At 43.8% G+C, this 15076-nt stretch overlaps 1 protein-coding gene across 23 annotated transcripts in view; it reads right to left on the bottom strand.

Annotated features, from left to right (window-relative positions):
• Positions 1–2281: 2281 nt before the first annotated feature.
• TFDP2 (transcription factor Dp-2) overlaps positions 2282–15076 on the bottom strand; it is a 176120-nt gene continuing 163325 nt past the window's right edge. For 22 of the 23 annotated variants that reach the window (XM_081301697.1, XM_081301696.1, XM_081301695.1 and 19 more), the window contains 3 exons: positions 11831–11997; positions 6095–6200; positions 2282–5864 (listed from right to left, as the gene is read on the bottom strand). In XM_081301697.1, the coding sequence (XP_081157823.1) occupies positions 5681–5864; positions 6095–6200; positions 11831–11997 (457 nt within the window). In that variant the 3' untranslated portion in view covers positions 2282–5680. The remainder of the gene's footprint in view (positions 5865–6094; positions 6201–11830; positions 11998–15076) is intronic. The other variant, XR_014022999.1, reaches the window with a different exon arrangement.

Genomic DNA, 15076 nt, shown 5'->3' on the forward strand with positions numbered 1-15076 from the left:
CACTGAAGGGACCCAGCTAGGAAAAGAAGATCCCAGGGATTAACAGGGAGGGTCCAGGCAGAGCACCAGCACCACCACTTCGTCACTACGAACGAAACCAGAATTATTTTAAATTATTTATTTTCTATAATACATCTCAAATCATAAAACAGTCTGATACATTTTTTTCTCAAGCGCAACTCATTTAGAGTGTAAGTTTCTTCTTTTAATCTTACAGGATGGAGAAAGTAATCACACTTGAAATGACAAACACCAGTCAGCTTATTAAAAACATCACTTCCTAGGCCCACCTCGGAGACTGCGGCCAGTGGGTCCTGGGAAGGCAACATTGTGCAACCCCCCGGTCAGTTCTGCTGCAGGTGATGCTTGGAGGGTTCAAGATGCTTACGACTTGTTGGTTGCCTAGCTGAAGCAATTTCAGAAAACCCAGGAATAATTATGTATACAGAAATAGCTCTTCTATAAAATTTCCATATAAAAATAAGGGTATTTATTTACAAACTTTGAGATACTACAAAATAATATACCATATCGGGTTAGGTACTTCACTCTACAGGAGCATCTACACGTAGCAAATCAGATGTGGCCTCATTTCTTAAGCGTGTGGCACCATGGTATATCCTTCATGCAGAAAAAAGCAGAACCATATTTTTCTGGGAATAAAACCTAATAGCACATGATCAGAACAAAGCATCTTCAAATTAAAGGGTGAAGAAAAGGTGATTTGGGTTCAGAGCCTCCCGACTCCACCCCAAGGTCCAAAGGTCATGTATGTTGACAACAAATCACGTGGAGGAACCAGGTATTGGGACAGTCCCTGAAGCCCAGGCCTCCTGGGCAGCACTGCACTGGGTCACCTGATTGGTCCACTTCTCAGGACACCGGAGGGATGAACCTTCTTAGTATGAGTGGATGAAACAGAACCACAGCTTGCCCAGAGACACCTCTTAGGAAAGCCGCCAGATCAAGAGACCTCAGGATGATCTGCCTCCGGTCTGAACAAGCTACATTATCAGGCCATTTGTAATTAATAATGCCTGGCATGGGGACCAGGATGAGGGGCGGCTTTTAAAACCCAAACATGATCGGGGTGGGGAGATAGCCTCACACTGCTGTGACAGATGGGATGGAAAGAAACCAGTGGGCCCAGAGGCTCAGCTCGCAGCTTTACCCCAGACCCCACCATGGCCCAGCCTGAGGGTCTCCTGGGGGGAGCGCCTCTCCCTGGCTGCCACTGCCAACCCTGGGCCCCGAGTCAGAGACCCCAAGCTGACAGTGCATGCTGGGCTGGGGGAGGTCTCACTTCTGCTCCTTGGCACTTGGTGACACAGGACTGAAGCTAATCCAGAGCCCTCTGGAAGGACTGCAGTGAAGGCAAGGACACTTCAGGGAAGGAAGTGGCAGCCAGGGATTTTGTGAGACCGCACTGAGGCTGAGGGACACGGGCAAGCTGAGTGCTCGGTGTTCCTGTCCCCACATGAGCAGGCTGGGGTGTTCACTCCCATCGTCCAAACCCTGCACTTCAGCTAGAGCAGGGAGGCCCGGTTCCCCTCGGCTGCAACAGGGTCCCAACAGCCTCAGTCCTGCAGGCCTTTTTTTAGGGGGTTGGGGGGATGGTAAAGCAAAGGCCAGATGAGAGCAGTACAAGAGCTGGCCGTGTTAGAAAGGCCAGCCACACGGTCAGTCTCCTTCCCGTCCCAACACTGGTGAAGGGCTAGCTTTGTGGCCCCCCTACCCAGGGTTTTCCTTAGCTTATTGTGACCATTAGAGTATGCAGGAAAACCACATCCCACAGACTAAGCTTAACTTTTCAGAGACATTTTGGTTATAAAACGGGCTATTTTCCTGAGAACGTTTTAATTTGTGTGGGCATTTTGCTTGAAAAATTTTGTTTAGAAAAGTAAAATCCTAAGCAAACATCAGGCTTTTCCTGTGAGTGTTCGGCTTAAGTGGAGTTAACAGAACACGGTATCAACTCTGAGTTGGGGGCAGAAAGGCACATTTCTGAGTCATTCAAATGGCGTGGTGGGAGGCTGGGGATGTGGCTCAAGTGGTAGCGCGCTCGCCTGGCATGCGTGTGGCCCGGGTTCGATCCTCAGCACCACATACCAACAAAGATGTTGTGTCCGCCGAGAACTAAAAAAAATAAATATTAAAAATTCTCTCTCTCCCCTCTCTCACTCTCTCTAAAACAAAACAAAACAAAACAACAACAACAACAAAAAAACAAATGGCGTGGTGGGGATTCCTTAAACATACTGGGTCTTCAAAAAAATACATATTGGTGACCAATCAGTGCTTGACACGGCTTTGGTGCATAAAAATGGGGAACCTCACTGGGAAGCCAGTTCTCAGGTGTCCAGTCCTCCCTGTCACCAGAGCCAGCCCACATGCTGGATGAGGCTCTCTCTCTTGTCTCCGGCGTGAAACGTTAGGTCTTTGTACATCTAAGGACTCAGAGAACATGCAGAGACGCTCTCCCTCTCTAAGGCCTGGTTGTGAGGGCAAACAAGAAGGTAGGGAGGCCAAGAGAGCCTGTGAGTCTATGTGACTCCTGGTTACGGACACTGCTGAGAGCTAAGGTTAGTATTCTTTTAAATCTTTTGTGGGGGAGGAACAAACCCTGCCCCATACTTACCACCAAGGCAGCACAGTTTTAAGGTCTTTGTCACAGATTTATTGACTAGAGACAACCCTTGTATGTTAGAGGAGGGAGCTTGAGTATAAAAGCCCTTGAAATGAATCATTTATAAAACTCAACAGAACTAAATTGACTGCTCTCTCTCTTGGTGTGGTTATGTCTGAACCAGCTGAGGCAGTTCCCATCGTCAGCTAGCCCCCAACACACACACACACACACACACACACACACACACACACACACACACACACACAGTGTCCCAAGGGCCTAAGACACATACTGTGCTGTCTCTGTGACCTAAGAAGCCCCAAAGAGCTTTGATTTAGCAAAGAGTGTAATCACAGATGGCTGTGGGGCTGCAGGGAGCCCCTCCTTCCTGAAGTCTCTATGTGGATTATCTGACAAGGGCCACTTTCTTTTTGGGGTCAGATCCTGGCTTTATTTTTCAAATAAGGCAGAGTCCTGTTATGACAAGTTCTACCAACAGGAGGCGCTCTCCCCGCCCATCCTGGTAAAATGGCAGAAGCTACATAGGAACCTCCCCACCCTGGCTTCTTTAAAGACTCAAATGGAAGAACTTAAAACTTATGGCCTCCACCCCTGATTTTCTGGGGCAATGGGCACTTCTGAGGTCTAGGGGGCTCCTCCTTTCCTGTCCCCTTTCCAAAGCCCTCCACAATCATAAGGTACAACATACACGAACTTCCTGAAACTGCTTTCCCCACACAAAGAGCACGTGGATGGGAGACACCTACAGCGGGGATGGCGAAGGGCACCCTGTTCCCTGGCAGCTAGGCTCCTCCCACAAAGGGTCTCCTGGAGCCAGCTGCACGCATTCCATGGAGCACAGTTACTAACTGAATGTCACTGCACCCTTGAGAAGACAGTGACCCCTGGGGGTAGGGGAGCCAGCGTGTACTGGTACCATGGCACCACTCTGCGACATGTCCTCAGCAGTGCCCCAAATGCATCCCTAGGGAGCAGAATGGGACCTTCCCTGCCAGCACCACACATGGCCAGGACAGCCAGTGGTGGACAATGAGGATGATGGTCTTCAGTTGCCTTTTTAAAGCCTGCACGTTATGAATTAAAGCACTTCAGCAACGGAGATGGGAGAGAAGGAAACGGTTTCTCAAGGACTCTGGGGGAATGCTGCTATCTGGCAAAGGAATGAGAATGATTCATGGATCCGTCTCCAATGTCTGACTGCCGTATGGAACCTGCATTTCAACATTTTGAACACTAAAAAGCTAACTGTGGCCCTTGGTCTGTCCAGGTCCCTGCTGGGCCCCCTTTCCTTCCAGTAGGGAGAGGAGAAAGGTCGGGGTTAGTAGAGGAAGAGGCACCCCCTTCAAGGACGTTGTGGAGGGACACCGCATGTCACTCATCTGTCAGGTGAAGGCCTTCCAGTCAGAAGGCCCCCGCAGGCCTGGCACTTCCCGGATGCTCTTGGGAGATGCTCTCGTTGTGCTGTCCAGCTCATGCCAAGGCAGAAGCCCCTGCACCTGCCAAGGCCTCATGCCCTTTGGATACTCTGGGTTTGCACTACAGCTTAGTGCTAACAGAATGAGGGTTTCGTCTCAAAGGAGCCTAAGCTAAAGTTGTATGTTCTTGCTTTTCGGTGTTTAAGGTCTTCGTTTAAAAAAAAAAAAAAAAAACTAGCCAACCATAGCTCTCAGCTCCAGCTCCCTGTGAGCTTGGTGGCGGAACTGTAGAAAGGCATGTTGGGAGCCTGCACTTGCCCTCTAGGATTAAGGAACGAGCCCGCCTGGGCCACATTTCGTGATGGGTCCACAGATGCTAGGTGCACAACATCAGGACAAATCCCTGTGATTCAAGAGTTAGTTCTACTATTCTTTGTGTAATTAGGTTGGGAGTGTGGCCTAGCACACTCTTCACTCAGAGAAGTGGATGCACCTTTGGCTATGAAATCCCACCCTACGCCCTCGCTACCATGCATCTGACAACTGCAGTGTTCAACATTTGCACAGAAATATTGGGTTAGTTTGAAGGGCAAATTACCCAGGAACCAATCTAGTAAGGTCATTTTGATTAATTAAAATGTGAAAAAAGGTAACATGTACAAGAAAACATTGTTGTTCATATTCTTGAAACAGACTTTTCTTTCAAGGCAAAAGTAATGACATTTGGTTCATTTTCACAAATTGCACACTGGGTGAGATCACACAACGACTGCAGAGAGCGGTAGGCAAGCAACTTGGTCATAGGCATTTGCTTCTTTCTTTCATTATAAATGAAAAAGCTCTATGAAATGCACAGCTTTGAGTAAAATGATACAGTTTCCTTCTCTGTGGAACCCCAAGTTTAGAATGCTGGCAGAAGGCAGTGCTGGCAGAGTGGTTAATGCACATGGAAATGCTATTCTAGTTTGGCTTCCAGAAGTAGCCTAGGAAATCCTATGCACCGACGCATTGGCTAATGGTAATTTCGGTTTTGCTATAAATTATTCTAAATGTCATTTAAGTACTTCAGAACGAGCGCTTGCTCCTTTCTAGAAGCTGTCTAAGGCAGCAGATGCATAAAAGCACCTCAACTAAACTCCCAACTAGTTCAGCAGTTAACCTGTGCTCCTGGGCCACCAGGACTGCAATCTCCACCCCCACCAAACACCTCCACCAGCACTTGCCTGTCAGAGGCAGCCCAGGAAGGGGGAGAGACATGGTCATCAGGGCTGCTCCTTGTAGCAACCTCAATTCTAAAATGATTACGCAGGTGAGGGCGCCACAGAGAGCTAGCCTCCTGGAAACGCGCCCGTTCCTGGGCCTGTCTGGGGATCGCTCCCCCTCTCAGGAAAGGCGCTTTGTGCGGGTGGGACCTAGTGCTGTGGCCAGTTCTCATTCACACTATGTTAACATTCCAATCCTCTTAGCCTTCGGAGTAACTTGCTGGCTGTGTTTCTCTAGTTCTCACTGAACACACGGTGCAAACAAAGGCAAAGACTGAAGAAATCATCTCAAAACAAGAGCTCACACTAACACACACGAGCATCAATGTGGAAACGTGAGTTCTCTCCTGTCTTTATTCTGGGGAGGAGGAGTCCTCCTCGTCATCTTCCTCGTCTTCATCGTTGAACGAGCAGGGGGTCTCTCCGCGGGACTCGGAGCAGTGGGAGGCCGCACTGCTGGACTGGTGACTGTTTGGGGCAAGGAACTGCCCAGTTGCTAAGGCCACTTCAGCATCCAGGCACAACCCCTGGTTGACGCTATCGAACAGCAGAAACACACACAGGGTGGTTAATGCGGCAGACAGTTTTTGTACAACATGGGAAAAGCACACAGGAAGGAGCTGCCCCAGGTGAGGCCTGCCACACCCCCGAGGACCTGTGCAGGCAGCACATGGCCCTGCTCACCACATGTTCTGATCACTCTGGCCCTGAGAGGTGAGCAGGGCCATGTGCTGCGGCCTGCCTTCCTGACCTTGAAAAGTACGTACCTTGACTGGGGTAAGGTGGCACCAGTGGGCAGGTCTAAATTTGAAACTGATTGGGTAGAGTTCAAAAGTAGTCCCTGATTTAACCAAGAAGGCCCTGTGGAGATATCTGAAAAAAGAAAAAAAAAATGTAGGCTCTGCAAATTCTGTGGCTGCTGCTGTTTGAGTGTGAAGAGGACACAGCTAAGCCGCGACAAGCCTGCTCGCGACCACAGCTCAACCACTCCCCGCCCTGGGAAGAACCCAGGTTTCTTCACCTCCTTGGAATAAAAAAAAATTCTATAACATAAGAGTGGCAGGGGAACACACACACACACACACACACACACACACTCAGGGGAAGACAAACCACAGAAAGATTTCAAGGTGAACAAACTCAGACTTATTCCTTTTGTTGGGAAGACCCCGAGGCGGCAGCTCCCTGGGACCAGGAGCAGCAGATGGACTATCTCTGATGCTGGCTGTCCTCAGCATGAAGGACCCTGACGTGGGGTTAACACCAAAGTCAGGAGTGGGTAAAGTGACAGTCAAGTCGGAAATCTCTCAGGGAGGGACGCCTTGCTCAAGGAGCAGGCAGAGCAGCAGATTTCTGCCTCAAGCTCGGCCATGCCCTCTGCAGAGGCCGTCACTGCCGGCCTCCTCCCGACACATTTGCTCCTGGTGTTTTTTGCTTTAGAATTCAAACTAGCCCTTCTTTTAAAGGTCGCGCTTTTAATGAAGGAGGTGTACAATGCAGTCCTGAGTTTAATGAAGCAAGACAGACATTACTGTTTTAGTTACAGGAAGTATTTTGGACAAATCCTTGCTACTTATTTTCTAGGCATATGCAACACTTCTCCTATTCTAAGTCTGAGCAGTTCTTCTTTTAAAAATTTATTTGTTCTAATCAGTTAAACATGACAGCAGAATGCTCTTCAATTCAATGTATACAAATTTTTCACTTCTCTGGTGGTTCACAAAGTAGGTCACAGCATTCATGTAATCATACGTGTACCAGGGATGTCTGTCTCATTCCATCATCTTTCCTATCCCCATACCCTCTACCCACCCCTCCCTCCCCTTTGCCCCATCCAAAGTTCCTTCCCTTATCCCATGCCCTCCCCACATTATGGATTAGCATCCACTTATCAGAGAAAACATTCAGCCTTTGTTTTTTGGGGATTGGCTAACTTCATTTTGCATGATATTCTCCAACTCCATCCATTTACCTGCAAATGCCATGATTTTATTCTCTTTTATTGCTGAGTAATAATCCATTGTGTATATATACCACAGTTTCTTTACCCACTCATCTACTGAAGGGAATCTATGTTGGTTCCACAGTTTGGCTACTGTAAATTGTGCTGCTATAAACATTGATGTGGCTGTGTTGCTGTAGTATGCTGTTTCTAAGTCCTTTGGGTATAGACCAAGGAGTGGGATAGCTGGGTCCAATAGTAGTTCCATTCCATGTTTTTTAAGGAATCTCCATACTACTTTCCAGATTGGGTGTACCAATTTGCAGTCCCACCTGCAATGTAAGAGTGTGCCTTTTCCCCACATCCTCGCTAGCACTTAATTGTTGCTTGTATTCTTAACAGCTGCCATTCTGACTGGAGTGAGATGAAATTTTAGAGTAGTTTTGATTTGCATTTCTCTAATTACTAGAGATGTTGAACACTGTTTCATATATTTGTTGACTGACTGAAGACTGAGTTCTTACTGCAATTTTACTTTATACTTATTTCCCTATCTAAATGGGTATCTCAGAGAAGGCAATAACTGGAACATATAAGATGTAGATATTACTGTATGGTCTCTCTACAGTGACTGTAAGGATTGTGTCATAGGAAAAGAAAAAAATGTAGTAGAAACACTAGAAATACACTCCTAAAAGAAAATTATTTTAATACATTGTAAGAATCAACACATACAGAATATATAACTTGCCAAAGTAAGCTCTTACTTTAAAATGATATTTTTGTAATTCCTGGGCACAGAAATGGACTATGTGTACTGAAACTGGAAATCCTGATATCCTGCCTGACTGAGAGGCTGTTCGTGTAGAAGAGGGGTGACTACATTAATTTTAGACTGGCCTTGTGAACCTTCTTCTTCAAAGGCTAAGGCAGCTGTGGAAAAAGAAAAAAGAAAAAAAGGACTCCATTCTAAGAAGAACAGCAGTCTTTAAATACATTAAGTAAGAACAAGTCTTATGAGAAGATGAAATTAAAGCCAGGATCCTGTGCTGAATATTAACTAGGACATAGAACTAGAGAAACTTTCTGTCAGAACACAGCTATTTACTTGTTTGTGCGCCTAACAGATTACTTTTCTTTTCACAATGGATTTGAAAAGCCTACGTTTCTTTCACATTATCACTGGATCCACACAATGATTCTCACACTCTTGCCAAAAGCCATTATGTCCCTTTCCACACTAAAGGCACACGTTTCTTCCTTTGAACTAACCAGAAAGTCTGTATCCCGGTCTGCAAATGAGGTCATGAAGAGATCAAACCACAGAGGCCGCCTAATCACCCACAGCCTTCTCGCTGGGACTAAGTTAAAATACAGTTCTGGTGATTTATTGAGTAAGCCCTTTATTCAGACCCTGCTGGACTTCCATGTGACTGGGCTGCTCGTGAAACAGCAGGACTCATGTGGGACGGCACAGGGAGAAGGCAGCAGGACAGAGACCTGGGACAGCTGGCTGACAGGGTGAGGAGATGGGGTCACTGCTGCAGAAAGTCGATGGCACCAACTTAAAAATTAAATCCAACAGAAACCAAACCCCCGTCAATAAACTCTTCTGTTGTGAGTAAAGAGCCAACCTAAAAATAAGACCTACCACTTTGCTCATATTTGATGTATTATACTTTAGAACTAACATTAAGATGCTGTTGAAAAGTGATGTGGCCCGGCATGGTAGTACATGCCTGTAATTCAAGATACTTAGAAGGCTGAGCAAAAAGATTGGAAGTTCAAGGCCAGACTCTGCAACTTAGTGAGAATTGTCTTGAAAAAAAAAAAAGAAAAAGAAAAAGAAGAAGAAGTGATGATTTGGGGCTGATCTCGGTGGTATGCACCTATAGTTGCTGCTACAAGGCAGGAGGATCACAAGTTCAGGGCCAAAGTGGACACTTGGTAAGGCCCTGTCCCAAAATAAAAAAGGTTAGGGAGGTACTCAGTACTTATCTAAGATGTGCTAGACCCTGGTTTAGTCCCCAGTATTGCTGCCCAAAACAATAAACATACCCACAAAAACAAAACAATTAAAAAAAAACCTGAAACAACAACAAAAAGATGTAAATTTTAGATGAAAGCAAAGACAAAAAAAATGTTTAAATATTAAAACTGCATTTGCAGAATGTACAACATTGCTAGGAATTAGGACAATGGCAAGCATCATAGGTCATTAGGGAAAAAACAAAGAAAAATCACAGTGAGTTACAAGTTCACACCCACTAGGATGGCCACGATTAAAGATGGACAGCGCTGGGGACACAGCTTGGGGATAGAGTATATGCTTACGATGAGTCAGGCTCTGGTTTGATCCCTACCACCAAAATATTCTAGAAAATAAAAAGATGGACAATAACAAATGTTGAGAAGGATGTGGAGAAACTAGAACCCTCATACACTGCTGGGGTAAAATTGTATAACTACATTAGAAAACAGTTTGGCATTTCCTCAAAATGTTGAACATCCAGCAATTCCACTCCTAGTTATTTACACAGACAGCAGATCTGAAAACATGTTCACGAAAACACTTGTACAAACACTTGTCCAAAATAACATCATTCAAACCAGCCACTGATGAATGGAAGAATAAACAAAATATGATACATTCACACAAGGACTATTATCTGCTAAGGAAAAGGAATTAGGTTGATCACCCCTAATCCAAAACTTTTGACCCTGAAATGCACGAAAATCCAAACTTTCTGAGCACTGACATGTTGCCACAACTGGAAAAATCTGCATCTAACCTCACGTGATGGGTCACAGGCACACTAAAAATGTATGATTAACTTCAGGCTATGTATATACACAGGTATATGTGAAACAAATGAATTTCATGTTTAGGCGCAGATCCTATCTGCAAAGTATTTTATTACATATATGCAAATATTTCAAAACAGAGGAAAAAAAACCAATCCAAATCTGAAAAAGTTTTGGTCCCAAGTATTTCAGCTAAGCGAAGCCTAACCTTTCTCACTGTTACAGGATGGATGAACCTAAACACTATGCTGCATGAGAGAAGCACACACAAAAGGCCATGTATCGTATTATTTCCCATATGAAATGTCTATAACAGACAAATCCACAGTAACGGGAAGTAGATGGATGACTTCCAGGGATGGAAGGGCTAGGGGTATAGGGAGTGACTGCTAATGGGCAGGGGGGTTCTTTCTTCAATTATAAACATGTTCTAGAATTAGTGATTATTATGATTACACAACCTTGTGAATACACTAGAGCGCCACTGAGCTGTTCACTTTAAAATGGTGTATTCTATTATGTGAATTAAAACTTAATTTAAAAAATTACAATGATATCATTTCAGACCCACTTAACTAGGAAAACAGAACACTTCTATTCTGTAGATAAGAATACAATTTGGTAAATTCAAATTGAAAAATGCTGGCCTCATCCAATAAAGCTAAAGATGCACTTGATAATTTTGATCTACATGTTTGCACACAGCACTAGATAAATGAATAGGAATGTTCAAAGCATCAAGAAACTGGAACCAATATAAGTGTTTACCATCAGTAAAATGAAGAAACTGTATAGTCATATAGTGACATTTTATACAGAAGTAAAATTATATGCATTACAGCTACATTAAATCACCTGGATGAATCTATGGAACATAAAGATGAGTCAAAAAAAATCAAATCACTGAAGGATATATTAGTGTAATTCTATTTTTATATAAGGTCAGAAATGGGCAAAACAAATTAATAAACTGCTTCTGTTTACCATATTTGTAGCTCTCAAGAAAAGCAAGCAAACAATAAGAAATAGAGTGGTGACATCTAAACAGATAGGGAAGGTCGCAGACCCGAGGGTGGGCATCAGGGACGTCACCTGTAATGCTTCTCTCCTAAACTAGGCAGTGGATTCATGGGTATCCACTGTTCTGTGACTCTTTACACTCTAAAACAATGTAAGATTGGGAAGAGAGGATCAAGGACAGTAAACATAGTCAACTTGAGAAGTTTTACTGTAAAGAAAGCAATGATTTTAAACATGAATCCATATTTACCCAGTCTGACACTGTTTTCTGATAATGTAAATTTTACTATATTCATTCTCTCTTAATTCATTACTAACCAAATGATATTTATTTTATGCATAAACAACAGATACAATAAAGTTACATTAGAGGAGGGTGGGGTGTACATATTTTATTTTATAAAGGTTCAAAGTATCCCTTTCAGTACCCAGAGGGTATTGAAGAAGGATTTTTTAAAAACTCCTTCATCAAGTTTTACTAAAAGCTTACTCTAGTGTGCCTCTTGGTTAGTCCCAGAAATTACAGATAGTATTATTTCTGAAGAGCCTAATTTCATGGTGAATCAGGCAATTTAGATCTACATAATATGAATTATAGAAATCTGTTTGCAATACTGTAAAAATAATTCTTAATGTTGGAAACGTTCTAAAATTTTGCAGCTTTTTATGAAAAAGGTTTTAACAAGTTAGACTGTTGTTAATCAGGAACAAGATGTGATAGCATCAGTCAACATACCTGTGATATAACCTTCTAAAGCCTTTGGCACCAGTGATTTAGCAAGTTTCAGGTCCTCCAGAGAGCAATTGCCCGACTCCAGGCCAAAGGACATTCCCATCCGTTTCAGTACTTCTATGTCATCATGGATCTCAAAGGTGTTGTCAAAGTTAAAGAGGTATTCAAACCTGTATCAGGGAAGAGAGAAAGGATGGCATTTCCAGTGGTTCTCAAGAGGCTGGGATCGTTTTATGCCCAGTACTTTTATACACATGAGGGCCTAAGTTCAGCCATCTCCTCAAAGTTGTTGCCACTTAGAGTACTAGCCATTCTACCAGGTTCAGGGGGACAACACCTTGAGAAGTGACTTTCCTAGTTGTAACAAGCACCAGCAGTCCATAAACTTTAGCTGTAATGCTGTTGGAAACAGGAGATAAAATTTTGTTTTAAACTTACCACTTTTCAAAATTGTCTACGGCTTTGCCACAAAAGTCTACTTTGATATTTGATCTTTCTACTACAGTTGGCTTATTAGCTTTGGCAAAAAAGATTTTGAATGTTTACTTCACCTTCATGAGTCAAGTGTTAGCCTGTTTAGTTAAGCATAAATGGGAGACTTTTATTTTATTTATTTGAGATAGGGACTTGCTGTGTTGCCCAGGTTAGTCTTGAACTCCTACTGGGCTCAAGGGACCCTCCTGCCTCAGCTGCCCAAACAGCTGTGACTTTATGCACACACTAGTAAACCTGGCTTATATGGAAAATTTTTTTTTGTTTTGCACTTTTTTTTGTGATACTGGGGATGGAACCCAGGGCCTCACAAGTGCTAGGCAAACATTCTACCACTAAATTACATTCCCAATCCTTAAATGGAAGACTTTTAACAAATTAAACCAATGTCTAAATCCTGTCTTAAGGGACTAAGGAGTGAAATGTCTAAGAAAAAGTGTCACACATAATAAATACATGACATGTTCTTGAAAATTGCCGGATGTGGATGCCTAGCTGCCCTCCCGGCACAATAACTGAGTTCAAGGGAAGGTTCAGGGACAATGGTGGGTTTCACTTGTCATGGAATTCTATTAAAATGATGTGAAGGTAACACTTTTTATGGTAGATCTCAGATGAGGGCCAAACTACAATTTGAAGCAAAATGTCATATTTAAATAACCTTAAGTATATGGATATGAATAAAGTACTGAACAAGTTTTTAGGGGAAAATAAATCTGAAGTGGGTGCCTGCCAAGGGGATGATTTTAGGCATCTGTTAAAAGCAGTTGGCTTTGTGGACCTAATCCTCAGCGTGGGAAAGCCTCCCAGCTAATGAAGGGGAAGATTGCATCACCACAGTAACTGCCAGAAAGGTCTGCAGCCCGCCTTGAACACAAGTGCATACAAGCTGCTCCACGCAGGGCAGCCCGGTTGGGGCATGAGTCAGTGACCACCCAAGGCACAGAACCCTGCAGATACTGGTCTGGGTGAGCAGCATCACAAGCCTCGAGGCCAACAGCTCCCAGATCTTCCTGACACCCTTTTTAGACTTAAAAGACTAACCTGCCCCGACAATCAAGAGACTAACTTTATGTTCTTGTATTTGTTTCTAGGGAGTCTAATTTCAGACTAACTACAAATGCCTTTGGTGTGTTTTTTCCCTGAAAAGATGTTAAGCATTTTCCAGACTTGTACTGCTTTATCGCTAAGTTTACCCTTCATGAAAAAGTTCTTAATCAGTGGAAACAGTTAAGGGTACAGGGAGGGCGCGGAGTGACACAGGAGCCAGGTATGGGTCATGGCTCCCCCACCTTGCTCCATGGCTCTGCTGTCCCAAGAACACATGGGAGCGACACCAGTGTCTGAGAATATACCAGCTGCCCTCGTAGACCCCAGTTTCTGAAACAATTTCCAAGTTTGGAAACAGTGATCCAGATATACAACATGAACTGACCCCTGGGCTTTTGAAAATTGGCAAGGTAAATACTATAATTCTTATTTTTTTAGAAGGAGTGAGATTTCAGAAAGGCTAAGAAACTTAAAAGGTTGAAAAATGTGTCTGGCTGACTTCACAGCCTGCAGTTTCTAATACCGTGTTTTTATTTCAATCCTCAAACCGTTTTGAAATTCCCGCTCAATGCTTTTTTTTTTTAAGTCCTCTTCTTCCTCTGCAGGAGAAGCATCCCTCAGACTCCCTGTATGCAATACAAACAGGGAAAGAAACGCCACCAGAGAAAAGGAGTGCTGGTGTCCCTGCCACAGTCTTGGGTGGTGCTGTGGGACTGAGGAGGAGTGGAGTCCCCCTGTGGCTTTAATAAGTCTCCAAACTTGGACAAATTATTGCTGACCCCTTGTCCTAACAGCAGCCAACATTCTCAAGTGCTTCCCTGAACCCAGACCTTCAGAGGCATTATTTTGCTTAATCCTCATAGGGAGACTAGACGAGAGGCACTGGCATCGCTCCTGTTTGTTCTAGAGATGGAGCTTTGTTGTGGTCTCATTCTGCACCTTCTGTGTACCCTTAACCTCTTCTTGGTACTGGCCACAGCCTGCAGACTACTGATACAAACTTTTTCATGAAGAGTAAAACAAATTACCAGAGGAATTCTCTAATTTGCAAAGTGTTACTTCCCACTTGCTATGATGAATATTAGCAACAATTTCAATTATAATGTAAAAAAAGAAAAATTTGGGGCTGGGGTTGTAGCTCAGAGGCAGAGCGCTTGTCTAGCATGTGTGAGGCACTAGGTTTGATTCTTAGCACCACATAAAAATGAAACAAATAAAATAATGGCATGCTGTCCATGTACAACTACAAAATGAAAGAAAGAAAGAGAGGGAGAGAGAGAGAGATTGTAAAAAAAGAACATGCACAGCATTTTTTCTTTGTTTTTTTGTACCAGGAATTGAAGTCAGGGGCACTCAACCACTGAGCCACATCCCTAGCCCTTTTTATATTTTATTTAGAGACAGAGTCTCACTGAGTTGCTAGTACCTCACTTTTGCTGAGGCTGGCTTTGAACTCATGATCTTCCTGCCTCAGCCTCCTGTCCCACTGAGATTACAGCCGTGCACCACTGCACCTGGCTATGTGCTCAGCATTTTAATGGCCTTTCATTCATGGATAAACAAAAGCACATATAAGTATGATATAATAAAATGACAAAATGATTTCCTAAAAAACTGTAATCACCAATGAACCTATCTGTCCCAGCCTTTAGCGACAGCCTGATTCAGCACAGATTACTACATACAGGACACACTATAGCTCAGCCC

Source organism: Spermophilus citellus, assembly GCF_964194105.1.
Source record: "Spermophilus citellus genome assembly, chromosome: 7".
NCBI classification, from domain to species: Eukaryota; Metazoa; Chordata; class Mammalia; order Rodentia; family Sciuridae; genus Spermophilus; species Spermophilus citellus.